The following is an 18592-nucleotide window of genomic DNA, read 5'->3' as shown; positions in this document are numbered from 1 at the left end:
GCACTCCCACATTGGAAAACTATGAAATATACCAAATGACTTGGTAGAACTATTTCATATCAAGTGACTATTGAGGATATTTTATGCTCTGTTGTACTGACATCGTTTGTACTGGGTGTTATCCACCCAAGCTCACACTGAAGACAACAGAACCTATTATTGTAACACCGCTTGTCCTCAAATAATGTATTCGTATTGGCTTATTGTGAGGCAGTACAACCAATGATGAAGCCCAATGGGGAGCTGGTTCAGTGATGCAGAGTTATGTTCTTTCTTCAATGTCTTTTGTTTCACTCTTTCATGAATGTGTATATTTAATAACCAGAGCATTGGCAATATTTATGGACAGCACTTCATGAAGATGAATGTTTGTTTTTTCCCACAAACGTGTTTATTTTTGACCTATGTGAGTACCAGACAACCACCAGATAGTAATCCTCTGTTCCGTTTGTGACATGACATCATTGATAATTGGTTACTTTTACACTGCCAAAAATATGATTTACACTACCGTTCAAAAGTTTTGGATCACTTAGAAATGTCCTTGTTATTGAAAGAAAATAAGAAAAATTGTCCATTTGAAATAACATCAAATTGATCAGAAATACAGTGTAGACCTTCGTTAATGTTGTAAATCACTGTTGGGCTGGCAACGGCAGATTTTTAATGGAATATCTACATAGGCGTACAGAGGCCCATTATCAGCAACCATCACTCCTGTGTTCCAATGGCACGTTGTGTTAGCTAATCCAAGTTTTTCATTTTAAGGCTAATTGATCATTAGAAAACCCTTTTGCAATTATGTTAGCACAGCTGAAAACCTTTAGACTAGTTGAGTATCTGGAGCATCAGCATTTGTGTGTTCGATTACAGGCCCAAAATGGCTAGAAACAAAGAACTTTCTTCTGAAACTCGTCAGTCTATTCTTGTTCTGAGAAATGAAGGCTATTCCATGCGAGAAATTGGCAAGAAACTGAAGATCTTGTACAACGCTGTGTACTACTCCCTTCACAGAACAGTGCAAACTGGCTCTATCCAGAATAGAAAGAGGAGTGGGAGTCCCCGGTGCACAACTGAGCAAGAGGACAAGTACATTAGAGTCTAATTTGAGAAACATACGCCTCACAAGTCCTCAACTGGCAGCTTCATTAAATAGTACCCTCAAAACAACAGTCTCAATGTCAACAGTGAAGTGGCGACGCCGGGATGTTAGCCTTCTAGGCAGAGTTGCAAAGAAAAAGCCATACCTCAGACTGGCCAATAAAAAGGAAAGCATCCCGGAGTCGCCTCTTCACTGTTGACGTTGAGACTGGTGTTTTGCGGGTACTATTTAATGAAGCTGCCAGTTGAGGACTTGTGAGGCATCTGTTTCTCAAACTAGACACTCTAATGTACTTGTCCTCTTGAGAAATGATAAACTTGAATTAGTTAACACAACGTGCCATTGCAACACAGGAGTGATGGTTGCTGATAATGGGCCTCTGTACGCCTATGTAGATATTCCATTACAAATCAGCCATTTCTAGCTATAATAGTCATTTACAACATTGACAATGTCTACACTGTATTTATGATCAATTTGATGTTATATTAATAGACAAAAAATGTGCTTTTTCTTTCAAAAACAAGGACATTTCTAAGTGGCCCCAAACTTTTAAACGGTAGTGTATGTATAACCTCTGTTGGGATATAATTATTTGTGTAGCCTACTAATCTTATTTTTTCCCCACTGGCCCAAACATTGCTTTTTGGTCTTATTTACCATTGTATTGTACATTGCCAGATTTGTGCACTAAAAGCTGTCTGCAATAAATGCTGTATATAAAGTGTGTGTGGTAAATATACAGTTTGTAGTTTTCACCATCGTGTTTATGTGCAGGTTTGAGATATGACCTGAGTTTGTTTTAACAGTGTGGTAATGGCCATACTTCAGTGGTCAATATGTGTATATCTAATGGATGACAGGCAATGTGAAGAAGAAGCCAACTCTGTCAGAAGAAGCATCTACTGTATAAATGAATACATTTTATTTTTCGTGTCAAAGTGTCAGTTGGCAACCCATCCCTTACTGGATTAATTGACACAAACGTTACAATAATTCACAATGATAATTCTTTCAGCGTTCTGTACAGTCTGCACCGCATACAGACATAAATACATAATAGTAATAAGGTTATCCAAGCAATAATAACCCTAGAGAAGTAAAAAATACAGATACAACCAGAGAAATTAATCTGAAGGGCGTTTGAGCCCGGTCTGGTACAAAGAGAAGATTCAAGTGTGAGACTATATTAGATTATACTTGACCAAAGATCATCCTGTCAAATGTTTTTGCGCTGCCTGATTGGCTATGGCCCGGATCAATATGGGGTGTGTCTTGTCCTGCAAGTTTGCAGAGCCCTGAAATGCAAGCTGCGCTTCATCCACACAGGAGGGTCCAGAGACTTTACAAGTATTGGATGGTTCTTTCTATTTATGAACAAAGGGAAATACATTTTTTTGTCGGCCTTCCAGAAGTTTGTTTCAGGTAAAGTTTATAATTTAGAATAAGTATTATCTTACCACTATTATGCATACGTGTAAGGAATGGAATATGATTAGCAAATATTATTTAGGTGTATAGGTTATATCATTAGGTTGCATAGGCATGTGGTAATTTTATTCAACTCTTCAGATGACCACACAACCAAGGACCTCTAAAAATGAACCAGATCATGTCAAGACGGGGAGGGACCAGAGTCCTTTTCTGGAGGGTAAGTTGTTTCAACAGTTGTGTTTGTTTATGGGCTGACTAATCTATTTGTGAAAGCTTGTGTATAGAAAAAGCGCAGAGGTTTTAAAGATCTATTTGTTTGGTGAGGATCATCTTTGTATTTGCTGGGTAATGGTAGTGCCAGGTATCATAGAGTGGAATACACTGAGTGTACAAAACATTAGGAACGCCTGCTCTTTACATGACATAGATTGGCCAGGTGAATCCAGGTGAAAGCTATGATCCCTATTAAATCCACTTCAGTCAGTGTAGATGAAGGGGAGGAGAGGTTGAAGAAGGATTTTTAAACCTTGAGACAATTGAGACATGAATTATGTATGTGTGCCATTTAGAGAGTGAATGGGCAAGAACAAATATTTAAGTGCCTTAGTAGGTGCCAAGTGCACCGGTTTGAGTGTGTCAAGAACTGCACCGCTGCTGGGTTTTTCACGCTCTACAGTTTCCTGTGTTTTTATATTTTTATATATGTTTTTTTCGAACCCTTATTTTACCAGGTAAGTTGACTGAGAACACATTCTCATTTACACCAACGACATGGGGAAAAGTTACAGGGAAGAGGAGGGGATGAATGAGCCAATTGTAAACTGAGGATTAGGTGGCCATGATGGTATGAGGGCCAGATTGGGAATTTAGCCAGGACACCGGGGTTAACACCCCTACTCTAACAATAAGTGCCATGGGATCTTTAGTGACCACAGAGAGTCAGGACACCCGTCCCATCCGAAAGACGGTCCCATCCGAAAGACTGTATATCAAGAATGGTCGACCACCCAAAGGACATCCAACCAACTTGACACAACTGTGGGAAGCATTGGGGTCAACATGGGCCAGCATCCCTGTGGAACGCTTTCGACACCTTGTAGAGTCCATGCCCCCGACGAATGGAGGCTGTTCTGAGGACAAAAGGGGGTGCAACTCAATATTAGGAAGGTGTTCCTAATGTTTTATACACTCAGTGTATATCCCAATTGCAAGAGTGCTAAAGCTAAGAAAACGTGGTCCCATTCTACCTTGACTGCTGCAGACTTGTATTATTTAAAGGTCTATCTGTACATTTCGTTATGGTCATGTTCAAGGGAGGAAAGTGGATCCCAATAAAAGCTAAAAATCAATAGTTTCCCCTCATTAAACTGAGACTTTCCGCCTGTATACACGCCCTGCTTTGTGAGTCTCGCCTCTCAGAGACATGTTGAATAATTAACAAACAGAAATGTTTTGATAATGTTACCAAGTATCTCTACTGATGAGCACACATGCCAGGGTGTTACAGCTACATATCCGCATCTACAATAATGGCCTACAGTAGCCAAATACATTCACCTAACATGTTTACTCACCTGGTTGCTCAGGTTTATGAGTACCCTAATTTCAGAGTGACCTAAGGTTTTTGGAGCTATATTTGTAGGGAATCATGAAGGTGAGGTATTGACTTTATGTACTATACTGTATTTAAAAGGAGACGTGTCTCGGCCCACAAATTCTGGGGTGATGAGCAGCAACAAGGTCGTGGTGAGTGGAGTGCGGAGGCTGAGCACCATCTCAGAGCACGACCCAGACAAGGTAGATACTGACCTCAGCTCTCAGGATCCCATGGGAGGCCGGGAGTGGGGTGGATCCAGTTTCTCACTGTGTTCCAACAAGCACATCAACAACAGCAGTGATCGCTTCTCCTCCTTCGAATCCCATCAGCCTGACGCCGGAGGTATTGTTGCTCCTCCTTTCTGAAAATGAACGCTTCCGTGGTGAATTTTGTCTAGAGCGTAATTCCATTATCGTAACGATTTCAAGTCTGACAAGTTGAAAAGCCAGAAATATGACAACCATTGTTGATAATGCAGTATCATCTGTATAGTACAGACTACTAGTACTTACATCTGCAGCCTTCCTCTAGTGTGATGTAACATCAAATCAAATTGTATTTGTTACATGCGCCGAATACAACAGGACTTTACTGTGAAATGCTTACATACAAGCACTCAACCCACAATGCAGTTCAAAAAATAGTATTTAGAAAATGTTTACTAAATAAAATAAACTAAAGTAAAAAATAAAAATGAACACAATAAAATAACAATAACGAGGCTATATACAGGGGGTACCGGTACCGAGTCAATGTGCAGGAGTACAGGTTAGTCACAGTAAAGTAGGTAGGGGTAAAGTGACTATGCATAGGTAATAAACAGCGAGTAGATGCAGTGTAAAAACAAATTGGGGCGGGTCAATGTAAATAGTCAGGGTGGCCATTTGATTAATTGTTCAGCAGTCTTATGGCTTGGAGGTAGAAGCTGCCAAGGAGCCTTTTGGACCTAGACTTAACTATCCGGGACCGCCTGCCGTGTGGTAGCAACTTTTTCACTGACTTAATATTTTTCTCCCTGTCCCCAGATGATTGTGCTGCCATTCTGCTGGCCTGCCTCTACTGCCGGTTCTATGACATTGTAGTCATGGTGCCAGACACATGTGAGAGAGCTGTAAGCCGCTGTTTCCCCTCGTTCAAATACCTCAACGCATCCAGGGAGCAGGAGCGGGGCAGTGGCTGGTGCAACTGCAATGTAGAACTGGACTGCAGCTGCTGCAACTCCTGTCAAGAGGGAGCCGAGTTACTGGAACTCGCCATGGAGATCTCTGAAGTCTGCTACCGATGAAAAGATCCCCTCTTTCAAATTACTCCATTTCATATGAAGGCCTAAAAGGACTAAAAATGCACCTTGTCAATGTTTGTTCTATCAAAATATCAATAACTAGAGTTGTCCCATTTCTTAGTTTCAGAGGGAACATGAATATGTTTACAAAGATGGACAGTATGGCTAAAGAGAGCGTTAACTGAGGTATAGAGTGCTTAATAATGATCCCCCCATTGAGCCCCATTAAATATTAACCACCAAAACGCTCCATTCCGCAAACGCTTCAGTTCTGTAACCATGAACAGAAATAAACAGATTGTACCTAAAAACACCTGCTTCTTTCATGATTGATTTTTCAGCCTTAAACCTGTCACATAAACAGCCAACAATATTGATGACTATATTTGGTTACATTCCCACCCCCCTAGTTAGAAGGGGAGGAGTGACCGAGTGCACACTACAAGAGAAAGGTAGAGAATTGGGACGCACTGCATATCCTTCCAAAATGACAGAACCAACTGTATTCCACTCAGTAAATACTCAGGTCATGCAATCACATGAAAACTCTGATAGTGACACGAGCCAACAAACAGAGTACAGCCTGCTGCAAGTGAACGGGGCATGGAACAGACAGATTGGTGGACAGACTCAGAAGGAGGGACGGTTATCAGCTGCTAAAATGTGAGTAGTAGGTTATATTTTGTATTTACATTTTGAATATTTTTTGTGGAAAGATTTAACACATCTCTTAAGCATGAGAGATCATCTTGCTGAATGGCAGTGTAAACAAAAGGGAGTATACTTCTGGTTCCAAATCTTAGGAATCAAATGAGTTAATACTTTGATTCATGTTGATTTTAACAATATATGTTAGTTTAGAAGAGGGAATATTTTAATCTCATAAGATTTTTTATATTTGTTGCCTCAATGTGGGTCAGCGGTCGTTTTCATAAATGACTAGGTTAACTGGAACACATGGGATATCTTTCTATTTTGGGCACAGCTGACATTTCAGCTTGTTTAACCGTCGGTGTACAGTAGATTAGTAGACCACCAGTAGAAAAGCTGTTTAACAGTTTGTAATTTTGTCTGTACGCCTTTACTTTGCATCCCAACTAACCTACTGGGAGTCTATGTTCTTGTTGACAGTGTAAGTGTCATAATATTGTGTGCATTAAAGACTTTAGATGTTAAGTGTGTATTTATAGAAAAGTTTGTGGTCATACGCACATCCTTAACTTAGGTGCTGGGCTGAGGAAGGCCCGCACACTGTCTATGCCCCCAATTCACTACTTTATTAACAACAATCTTCGACCAAGGTAAAGACAGTTTCAGGTTGGATATTCAACAGATATTCGCGCTTTCAAACCTCAATAGCTTTCAAAACACTTGAGCCACAGACTCCAAATAAGTGTCATGATGTTGGAGAAATTGCGCACAACATTGCACAGGTCTTATTTTCACTATTTGAACATTAATTCACTTTCCAAAGCTAATAAACATGTGGAAATGAGAGCAGCCTTTTGTATTCCTAGTTGAAATAGTTAGGGAGCATAAACAAAGTACAAACTTGTTTTACATTTGAATTTCAATCGCTCCTTGTTCATGTGACCTACTGACTTCAAACAAGGTTCAGAATGTACACTCAGTGGGCCTACACATTGCACACCCTTTTGTTAGTCCATTTTCATCTCACGCAATTTTACATGACTTTTCAATGTTTCCAATTTCAATAACTCCTTGATCATGGGATCTACTGACTTCAAACAAGGTTCAGAATATACACTCAGTGGGCCTACACATTGCACACCCTTTTGTTTGTCCATTTTCATCACAAAAAGCTTGGATCGAGGGCTGACTTTCAATAGATCGCAGCGGGTGAGCTGCTTGACCCTGACCCAGAATCAGGTCGTCTATGAGTGATTTCGCACCTGGTTCCCCACAAACATGCAGTGCGCATCAGGAGAGGGGCAGCAAGCTCAACAGGGTCTTCTTTCCCCGCTGATTCCGTCAAGCCCGTTCCCTTGGCTGTGGTTTCGCTAGATAGTAGGTTGGGACAGTGGGAATCTCGTTCATCCATTCATGCGCTACACTCATTAGATAACGAGGAATTTGGATACCGCAAGAGACTTAATTATGTCCCGCCGTTTACCCCCGCTTCATCGACTTTCCTCACTTTGACATGATGGGGTCACAGCCACCCTAAAGGTGGTTTGAGTGCGAAGGGTAGCATGCTACAGTCAGATATCATCAAATTCACATCCATTAGAGTCACACACTGTGGTATCATCAGAGGCTTTTTTGTCCTACAAACTGGACATCAGTTGCCGCTACTAACCTTCAGCAGACTTTAACTGGGTTTTTACACCCAATCAACATCAAGTGCCAGCGCAATATTTATAGGCTTGAGAACCAAATACCCATTGCAGTTTCTAGCGGCACCATCGACCGGGTGTCGAAAGAAGGAACAGAAAATAATCTTCCCCTTTCAATCATTTGCTTACCCAGTCAGCCCTCCGGGACAGAGGCATAGGAGCAATGCTTTACCAGCGCTTCATCAATAATCCTCACTTTGACATGAGGGGGTCACAGTCACCCCACAGGTGATTTGAGTGCGACCGCTACAGGTGGGTACGCTCCTTTGAATTTCATCAAGTTGACATTCAGTGATCCGTGCCCAGTGGGAACCTAGGCTTCTTCCGTCCATTTTATGGTTCCGCAGCAAATCAATGGGCGTGGATGGTACTACCCACATCAGATGTAGGACTCCCTCCCCAGACAAGCTGGAGATACCTCTCCCCACTTCGTAAGGCATGAGCCAGATCTATGCAATACCCTATCACTGCGGGGCCAATGGGTTTAGTCTCCGCCTCAAGTCTAGTGAGCGTAGAGGAGACCTCCCCACCTACAATGCGAACGCCATAGCTGGGGAGATCCGCGAGAAGGGCCGGCGCGTGTCCAGAGTTGCCGCCGCCAACCGCCGGACCCAACCCCCCACCGGTCCGCCTTTGGCCCACTGACGGACACCACCCCGACGAATCCCCGCACGCAGCCCCTTGCGAGACCACACATGAGAGACCACGAGATGGGCCGCACAACAAACTTCCAATGGTGGCGAGAGGAGGGCTACGGAGCGACTGCTCCCCCAGCCGTGGCTCGAGCCCAGCCCCGCTTCGCACCCCAGCCCGACCGACCGTTACGGATCTTTTTTGCCAACTTCCCTTACCTTCATTGTTAGAACATGCCAGATGCTGTTCACCTGGGAGAGCTGCCGCGGATATGGGTACAGCCCGGCATGAGATTTACACCCTCTCCCCCAGATTTTCAAAGGTCAGGGAGAGCTCACCGGATGCCGCCGAAACCGCAATGCTTTCCAGGGCTTGGGCCCCTCCCTTGGGGAGAACCCATGCCAGGGCGCCCTGCCTTTCACAAAGAAAAGAGAACTCTCCCCAGGGCTCCCGCCAGCTTCTCCGGGATCGGCTGCGTTACCGCACTGGATGCCATGCTGCGCCCGTCTCCGCCAGTCCGTGGACATTCTGAAAGTAGTTTGATTGTCAGTAGGTCACATTACCAAGGAGCAACTGAAATTAGAAAGTTTGAAAAATTCATATAAAAATGTGTGAGATGAAAATGGACAAACTAAAGGGTGTGCAATATAGAAGGGTAGTCAGGGGACATTCTGAACCATCTTTGAGGTCAGTAGGTCACAGGGGCTATTGAAATTTGAAAGTTTGAAAAAGTAATATAAAATGTGTGAGATGAAAATTGACAAACTAAAGGGTGTGCAATGTGTAGGCCCACTGAGTGGACATTCTGAACCTTGTTTGTGTCCAGTAGGTCACATGACCAAGGAGCTATTGAAATTTGGAAATGTTAATAAATATTTTCAAATAGTGCCAGATTAAATCGACAAAAAAAAAATGTGTGCAATGTGTGTCTATGCCATCGGGTTAGCTAGAACCAGTTTTTAAAGTTTTAGGAGTAATGGTTAAAGAGTTATTGAAATTTGAAAAATTTGATTTGTCACTATGTTGACAGTCCTTAACTGCTGTTGGTGGACGTAAGGAAAACTATCCGTCGAATATCCAACCTGAATCCGTCAATCTTCGTCAGGTCAAACATACTGAGTGCTCACATCCCAAAATATACAGATTTCACCTCACATGACCATGGTGGATGTGGAAACAATAAAATTTACTTTTGAGCATAGTCAATCATAATCACAGAGGTACATATAGACATGAATGATTACATACATACAAATTGGTAGTTCAAACCTAGGCAACAGTAAAAAAAAAGTAAGATATATATTATGTTGGAAACTGTTGGAATATCCCCCCATGCAGGACGCACAGTGGCCGTAGATATAATTACAGTGACCTATTTCAAAAACAATTTATGTTTTTATTTTTATTTAGCCTTTATTTAACCAGGTAGGCCAGTTGAGAACAAGTTCTCATTTACAACTGCGACCTGGTTAAGATAAAGCAAAGCAGTGCAACAAAAACAACAACACAGAGTTACACATAAACAAACGTACAGTCAATAACACAATAGACAAATGTATGTACAGTGTGTGCAAATGTAGTAAGGTTAGGGAGGTAAGGCAATAAATAGGCCATAGTGGCGAAATAATTACAATTTAGCATTAACACTGGAGTGATGGATGTTTCAGATGATGATGTGCAAGTAGAGATACTGGGGTGCAAAAGAGCAACAACAAAAAATAACAATATGGGGATGAGGTAGTTGGGTGTGCTATTTACAGATGGGCTGTGTACAGGTACAGTGATCGGTAAGCTGCATGTACCTCTAATAATTTGATATCCATGAGATTGGTAGATATACTGTAGTAGTTACAGAAAATATAATATATACATATGTACAAAATGACCAAGTGGAGCCCTGGATGGCAGGACAAATCCAGTGTTGTAGAGGTGCCTGGAGAAATGGGTATACTCTAATTTTGCCAAAATGTTCCAAATGGCCCACCCACGAAGGAAAGGCGCCCTATCTGAAAAATTATATGAGAAACAGTGACATACACTCCCCTTACAGAAAAAGTTAGCAGTTTTGAAATTGCAGTAAAAGTGCAGTAACTGCAGTCTACTGTGGTATTTTGGATGCAGTAATTGCAGAATAATTGCAGTATAACTGCAGCTATACTGCAAAATTACTGCAGTAAAAAAAATACTGTTATTTTGGATGCAGTATTTGCAGCATACTGCAGATATACTGCAATCCAACTACAGATATACTACAGTGTACTGCAGTAATCCTGCACTCTGACTGCAATATTTTTTCGTAAGGGTCAGAATGATCTAAAATGATAAATCCCATATTGATCTTTCATTCAGGCCAATGTTGTGCTGTGTAGTAGGCTAATAGTAGGCCTACTATTAAAACAAATAAACTGTGTCAAAAATTCACAGGTTTCGGATTTTCACAGGTTTTCGATTATTTTCAGAAAAACAACAACATTGTATGTTCTAAGTCCATAACAATGCTTAAACCACATCATGAGACCACTTTTGAGGTCTGGGGAAAATCTAAGACATTTAATTCAGGCACCTAGCACCATTGTTTGATTGGCAGTGTTTCTGTAGCACATGAGATGGAGTTTGCAAAAGAAATGGCCACTGGATTGATGGAAATAATCATCATGATATCATTCTGATAGGTAGGCATAGGCTACTTTGTAGCTAGTTAACATTTAATTGAGGTTTTAGTAAAGCCTTTCCATCTACCGGAAGACGCTTAGGCCTATCATTAGCATCACTATGTGTCCTGTTACTTAATTGTTTGAAACCTGGACGTTTGATTTCATAATATGAGGCAAGCTTACCTTGCTTCAAAGTAGCCTATAGCTAAAATCCAACCATAGAACCGGGAAGGCAATTATTGTATAGACTTCCTCATATGCATTCTCCTGTTCTATTGGTTTTATTTCAACTTTCTTTCATTGTCTAGCAGCCAAAGGCATTATCCTAATTATATTAGCAACCCATGATAGTTGTTGTATCTTTCAATCCCCGCACTTTCTTACTGGCATTTCCATTTCTGTCAATGAAACCACTTGCATGTGCGGTGCGCATTTTACAACGGTGTTTTGGTTCAGATCTTTAGGAGACATGACGGACAAACTGTGAATCAAATACAGTTCTCGTCTCAGTAATAGATTATCGGTATCTCCCCCCATCCTTTGAGTCTTAACATGATTGATTCCAATGTATCTCAGAGAGCTGATGTGACGAGCCTCCATGAAATGTGCAGCCACAGGGTTAATCTGGTCAAGAATCCTGATAATACTCATGTGTTCTGCTTTCCTTGTTTTGAGAGCTCGTTTCGTTTTTCCTACATAGCATAAACCACCAATACACTTGATCGGGTATACCACATATTTTGTGGAAGACGTAATGATGCCCTTAATCTTAATGCCCTTGCCAGGGTGATTGAACATTGTGCATTTGTTCGTAAAGTTACACTGGGTAGGCCTACATCTACCACATATGTAATTACCGTCTAGCCCATTGTCTCGGAAGGTGCTACGTGGCACCGGTGGAAGATCAGACCTCACCACCAGTTGGCTGATGTTTGGGGCGCGTTTGAAGACTACTCGTGAGGGTTCTTTAAACGTCTTCTCCAGTTGTGGATCAGTGCTCAAGATGTGCCAGTGTTTTTTAATGATGTGGTCGAACTGTTTGCGAAGTGGGGAGTATTGAAGAAGGCATTGAACTCGTTGGTCAGCGGCAGGGGCGCCGCCAGGGAATTTGGGCCCCATGAAAAGACACCGCACCACCACAGACCACATCAACCCTGCGCAATTGCTGTAACCACACACCAACAGAACCCAATTGACCCATTCAAAGATTTAAATAACTCTACCTTTGCAGGCTTGCAACTCTCTTGTAGTCCAATATTTACTGTACGATATTTCCTGACAGTGAGCTGTGAATATATAACACTGTGCAGACATGCGTGCAACATTCTGCATACAGTGGAATTCCCTATTTGATGCAAGACTGCTACCCTCTATAAGAAATGTACTAAAGGCCATCTTTTACAGTCTAAATGTAATTTAAATGGTAAAAATCTTGAATGGAAAATTCTCTTAACATTAATGAATAACTTAAAATAAATATAACTTAAATATACATTAACCTCTTCAATTAAAATACATTAACGTTATCATCTATAGAATGATATAACAAACTAAATAATAAAATCAGCAGCAGATTGTTGAACTAAGTATACATACCAACTAGAAAATAAGCAGCTGTAAAAGTGGAAATGGAAAACAAAATGGAAATGAAAAGGCCTGATGGTGGCGCTAGAGGAAAGGTGAAGTGGTCACCAAATCAATAGGTTTCTTCCACTTGGGGTCTTGATTGTGCACAACAAATGTTATGTCAATCCAGCCATTACTTTGAGATACATTGTGTTCTCAGTCTTGTTCTCAGCCTGTGGGCATCATGTGTGTGGTGATCCAATATCCATAGACATGCCATTTAACAGTTATCACTGGCCTTTGCTCAGCCTTACTCACCAAGAGCCCAGCGCCGAGCCTTCTTACTAGCAAAGTCACTGATCAAGTCTTTAAAGTCCAGCTTTCTAGGTAACTGACTTTCAATAGACAGCATGGCAAGACTGCAAAGCTTGTCCTGGGACATAGTGGACCTCAAATCATTTTTTTGAATCAGTTTTAGCTTAATGAAAGCTCTCTTGCCACCAGCAACAGTCCCAGGCAGTGTGCAAAATATACGTAAAGCAAAGCACACTTCTCCAAAAATGCTTTGCAGCTGCACCTTACAAATTGCATTCAGGAGACTAAAAGGGGACAAGTTAGGGGGGAAAGTGTCAGCATATACTGTACAGTGTTCAGGTGTCTAACTTCATGTTGAAACTCAGGTGTAAGATCTCTGGAATACTTCATGATCAGTGGTTGGCACACAGAAGGGACTTTATCCTCACTTATCTGCCCAACTTTCAGAACAGCAGAAAATGATTCTACATTTTTTTCAGTGGTGTAGAACCTAGTGTCCAAGTCACTTATGATGTTGTCCATAGCAGTAAAAACACTGTTCCGAAACACCATTGCTGCACTGTCCTTTCCCGTTGCTGCACTGTACCTCTCATGGAATCTCTTCCTTTTCCTCTGGTGGCTGTGTTCCTTGCTAAATGGAGGCGCAACATCTATTTGCGTAGCAATCAGTGTTGCCTCAGACAGGAGAGACTTCCATCCATCTCTAAGAGCCTGCATCTCTTCCTTTAAGGCTCTGATATTGGCTGCCTCTGTGTCAAGTGAGATTTGTCCTGACTGGAGAATCACATTCCTGTCCTCAATGCATTGCAGTACATGTAATTATGCCAACCGACATGTCATTCAACACAATGCTGCTCACCTCCTTCTTCAGTTGCGAGTAGGGCTGCTTCAGGGTTATGGGGATGGGGAGACAGGGCTGCTTCAGGGGTATGGGGATGGAGAGACAGGGCTGCTTCAGGGGTATGGGGATGGGGAGACAGGGCTGCTTCAGGGGTATGGGGATGGGGAGACAGGGCTGCTTCAGGTTGTATGGGGATGGGAAGACAGGGCTGCTTCAGGGGTATGGGGATGGGGAGACAGGGCTGCTTCAGGGGTATGGGGAGACAGGGCTGGTTCAGGGGGATGGGGAGACAGGGCTGCTTCAGGGGTATGGGGATGGGGAGACAGGGCTGGTTCAGGGGGATGGGGAGACAGGGCTGGTTCAGGGGTATGGGGATGGGGAGACAGGGCTGGTTCAGGGCTATGGGGATGGGGAGACAGGGCTGGTTCAGGGGTATGGGGATGGGGAGACAGGGCTGGTTCAGGGGTATGGGGATGGGGAGACAGGGCTGGGTCAGGGCTATGGGATGGGGAGACAGGGCTGGTTCAGGGTTATGGGGATGGGGAGACAGGGCTGGTTCAGGGGTATGGGGATGGGGAGACAGGGCTGGTTCAGGGGTATGGGGAGACAGGGCTGGTTCAGGGGTATGGGGAGACAGGGCTGGTTCAGGGGTATGGGGATGGGGAGACAGGGCTGGTTCAGGGTTATGGGGATGGGGAGACAGGGCTGGTTCAGGTTGTATGGGGATGGGGAGACAGGGCTGGGTCAGGGGTATGGGGATGGGGAGACAGGGCTGGTTCAGGGGTATGGGGATGGGGAGACAGGGCTGGTTCAGGGGTATGGGGATGGGGAGACAGGGCTGGTTCAGGGGTATGGGGATGGGGAGACAGGGCTGGTTCAGGGTATGGGGATGGGGAGACAGGGCTGGTTCGGGGGGATGGGGATGGGGAGACAGGGCTGGTTCAGGGGTATGGGGAGACAGGGCTGCTGAGCCTGAAGCTGCATCTGTTGGGCCTGGCTCCAGGCAGGGGCAGGGACAACTGATTTAGTAAAAATAGCTTGCTAAAAGTTTGCCTCCATTGATTAAATGTCAGCTGAAAGAGGAGTGAAATGTAAACAATTTTCTGTGAAGATATTAAGTAACTAATGTTAGAGGAGCAAAAGAAGCCTATTTCACTATGGACTAAGCTAACAGGTTAATTTCCACCACTCACGGACTACATCCACTTTCCTTTGTGAAAAATGTGGTATTTTTGTAACGGTCCCTTGCATCATGCAGCCATTCCTCTGGGTAACACCATTGTCTGAAACGCTCATCCAGACAGGCGGCTCGTTTGTCATAGTCACTCTGTGTACTACAGATCCTGCGTATGCGACTGTATTAGCTGATAAGGAGGCTCTTTATCGGGGGTGTAGGGTGCAAGCTATCTCCTCGTAACAGTGAATTCCTGTCCGTCGGCTTTCTGTATAGGTCCGTGCTAAAGCCACCACACTCCCTCTTTATCAAAATGTCAAGAAAACCTGTTGAATGCGCATCAAAGGTGAAGGTGAATTGCAGATGTTCACTGCTTGTATTGATGGAGTGGAATTGATGAAGTTCCTCTGCTGTACCCTGGAATAGAAGGAATAATGGCATCAATGAAGCGTTTCCAGAGCTTGATATGGCGCAATAATGGATTGTTAGGGCTGAAAATCACATTATTCTCAAACAACCCCTGCATACAGATTAGCATAATTTGGTGTCATTTTACTGCCCATAGCAGTTCCCTTCTGTTGAATGAACATGTCATTTTCAAACATGAAATAGTTCTTAGAACAATCTCAGCCAGTTGAACAATACATTTAGTGCTGTGAGTGTACCAGTTGGTTGTTGACAAAGATAGTGTGCCCATAGCTTCTAGGCCTCCCTGGTGGGGGACGTTTGTTTACAGGGACTCAACATCAAAGCAGGGTTAGTATGTACAGTATTTATAGTCAAGCCAGATGAAAACAGTAAAGCTTTATAAATCCATTCAAACCTGCCATTATGACAGTTGTGATCACTTACCATTTCTGCTGGCTCCTCATGCAGTTTCCAGAGCACATCAGAACATGGCCTCTCCTGGACAGTGGTCAGCCCTATTGTGTTCACCTACAGAGTGATCCAATGCCACAACCTGCTGGATGTTGGGAATGACACACTGCTATGTGGTCATATAGAGGACCAGGATGAGCTCAAGGCCTTCAGAAGCAACACCAAGCCCATCAAACGCTTCATTATCATTGATGAGACAGTCAATCAGCTCTATGGCTCCCAGGTCACCAGGTATTTTGAGGCCAGAAATGTTCTCTATAGGATCCTCCCACTGCCCACTACAGAGGAGAACAAGTCCATGGAGCTTGTGACCAGGATTCTGGAGGAGGTCCACAAGTTTGGCATAGACAGGCGCTCTGAGCCCATCATTGCTATTGGAGGAGGGGTGTGTCTGGATGTGGTGGGCCTAGCTGCTTCTCTCTACCGGAGACGGACCCCCTATATCCGTGTCCCGACCACCCTGCTTTCCTACATTGATGCCAGTGTGGGGGCTAAAACTGGAGTCAACTTTGCCAATGGTAAGAACAAGCTGGGGAGTTACATACCCCCGGTCGCAACATTTTTAGACCGGACCTTCATCCGAACTGTTCCTCGCAGGCAGGTTTCTAACGGAATGGCAGAAATGTTAAAGGTACTCATCATTGCAGCATGGGTACAGTATGCATGTGGGTTGAATACGTGAAAGCACCCTAACACATGACAAACTGAGCATGTCATCTTTCTAAAAGGACTGAGACGGTTGCTGTGCATTTCGAGGCATATCTGGACAACAGTTGTTTTGGACAAACATCTCTTAACAGCAAGGTGTGGTTGTATTTGTTTGCTGTCTTAACAGCAAGGTGTGGTTGTATTTGTTTGCTGTCTTAACAGCAAGGTGTGGTTGTATTTGTTTGCTGTCTTAACAGCAAGGTGTGGTTGTATTTGTTTGCTGTCTATTACATGTCTAATACACTATACTAATCACTATTACTAATTAACACATATGAAGGAAGAAAGTTAAGCACTTTTTACGAGCCTAAATCACCCCATTGATAGTGGCTTACTTCCAAACTCTGTATGGAGCTAATAAATCAGCCATCATTCATTGTGTTCTAGATGGCTCTAATGAAACACAGGGGTCTGTTTGAGCTCCTGGAGACTAAAGGCAGGTACCTGTTGGACTCCAGTTTCCAATCCCATGGCAAGATCAGTGGCTGCTGTGACCTGGAAGATGCTGCCTCTTCGTCCACACGGATTGCCATAGAAACCATGCTAGAGGAGTTGGCTCCCAATCTGTGGGAGGATGACCTGGACAGACTGGTGGACTTTGGCCATCTAGTCAGCCCTGAGCTAGAAATGGTAAAGATTTGATCACTGAGTTGATACTAGTGAACGATAAAAAAGGTGTATGGAGGGGATATGAAAGGATGGGGAGAAAGATTTCAGGGAAGGTGTGAATGATCAGATATATTTTTGACAAGTGAAGACAATTCGACAAAAGTGCATACAGTATAACTTTACCTATGGAATGAACCTCTTTATGCTCCTTTGCAGAAAGTGCTGCCTGCGCTGCTCCACGGGGAGGCGGTGAACATTGACATGTCCTTCATGGTGTACGTGGCCCACCAGAAAGGGCTCCTGACAGGAGAGGAGAAGGCCCGGATTAGCCACTGCATGGTGGGGCTGGAGCTGCCTGTGTGGCACCAGGACTGCACTCTGGCCCTGGTGCAGAAGTCTCTGAGCGAACGACTGAAGCACTCTGCAGGGTCCCTGAGGATGCCTCTTCCCACAGGACTGGGCTGTGCAGGTCTGGACATCTTTCCTTTAGGAACACCATCAGGCTGCCTTTTTATATCAGTCTCAAAACATTCCTAGATATTCCATACAGTATGTGTTTTGTAATAACCTAAACAAGCAAGCTCATTGACTATACTGTAGATTCTGTCTCATCTCTACAGAAATCTTCCATGACATCAGTGATGAAATCCTGTGCCAGGCTTTCAAGATCTGGTGTGATGAACTTGGTTCTTCTTGACATCTGGAGATAACAATATCCACACTGAATACACTGACGCCATGATGAGCTGGTGAAGATGAAATACTGTGTTTCATATTCAATATGTTTCAGTCATCACACATTTACTTGAAGTCTAAATATGAATATAAATAATATACAGTGCCTACAGAAAGTGTTCACATCCGTTGACTTTTTCCCAATTTTGTTGTGTTACTGGCCGAATTTAAAATAGATTAAATTGAGATTTTTTTGGTCATTGGCCTACACACAATACCCCATAATGTCAAAATGGAATTATGTTTTTCGAAATGTTTACAAATGAATAAAAAATGAAAGCTGAAATGTCTTGAGTCAATAAGCATTCAACCTTTTTGTTATGGCAAGCCTAAATAAGTTCAGGACTAAAGTTGCATGGACTCACTGTGTGCAATAAGTGTTTAACATGATTTTTGAATGACTACCTCATCTCTGTACCCCACAGATACAAATATCTAAAGGTCCGTCAGTCAAAAAGCGAATTTCAAACACAGATTCAACCACAAAGACCAGGGAGGTTTTCCAATGCCTCACAAAGAAGGGCACCTATTGGTAAAAAAGCAGACATTGAATATCCCTTTGAGCATGGTGAAGTTATTAATTGCACTTTGGACGGTGTATCAATACACCTAGTCACTACAAAGATGCAGGCGTCCTTCATAACTCAGTTGCCGGAGAGGAAGGAAACCGCTCAGGGATTCACCATGAGGCCATTAAACAGAGTTT

General features: G+C 43.2%; 2 protein-coding genes across 2 annotated transcripts; both read left to right on the top strand.

Moving 5' to 3' along the window:
* The first annotated feature begins 2462 nt into the window (after positions 1 to 2462).
* On the top strand, positions 2463 to 5728 carry LOC115168122 (myoD family inhibitor domain-containing protein 2-like). The gene is made up of 4 exons (XM_029723061.1): positions 2463 to 2527; positions 2675 to 2753; positions 4230 to 4475; positions 5159 to 5728. Exons 2-4 carry the CDS (start codon positions 2675 to 2677, stop codon positions 5416 to 5418), a joined length of 585 nt encoding a protein of 194 aa, XP_029578921.1. The 5' UTR covers positions 2463 to 2527; the 3' UTR covers positions 5419 to 5728.
* Positions 5729 to 5841: 113 nt separating this feature from the next.
* Positions 5842 to 18101, top strand: LOC115168121 (2-epi-5-epi-valiolone synthase). Its single transcript, XM_029723060.1, has 5 exons — positions 5842 to 6078; positions 15832 to 16465; positions 16930 to 17172; positions 17368 to 17620; positions 17772 to 18101. The coding sequence occupies exons 1-5, from the start codon at positions 5903 to 5905 to the stop codon at positions 17846 to 17848; spliced, it is 1383 nt and encodes a 460-aa protein (XP_029578920.1). The 5' UTR covers positions 5842 to 5902; the 3' UTR covers positions 17849 to 18101.
* Positions 18102 to 18592: the final 491 nt, after the last annotated feature.

Source organism: Salmo trutta, chromosome 30 (genome assembly GCF_901001165.1).
Source record: "Salmo trutta chromosome 30, fSalTru1.1, whole genome shotgun sequence".
In the NCBI taxonomy this organism is placed as follows: Eukaryota; Metazoa; Chordata; class Actinopteri; order Salmoniformes; family Salmonidae; genus Salmo; species Salmo trutta.
The sequence above is the reverse complement of the archived record's forward strand: the minus strand, read 5'-3'. Positions and strand labels throughout refer to the sequence as shown.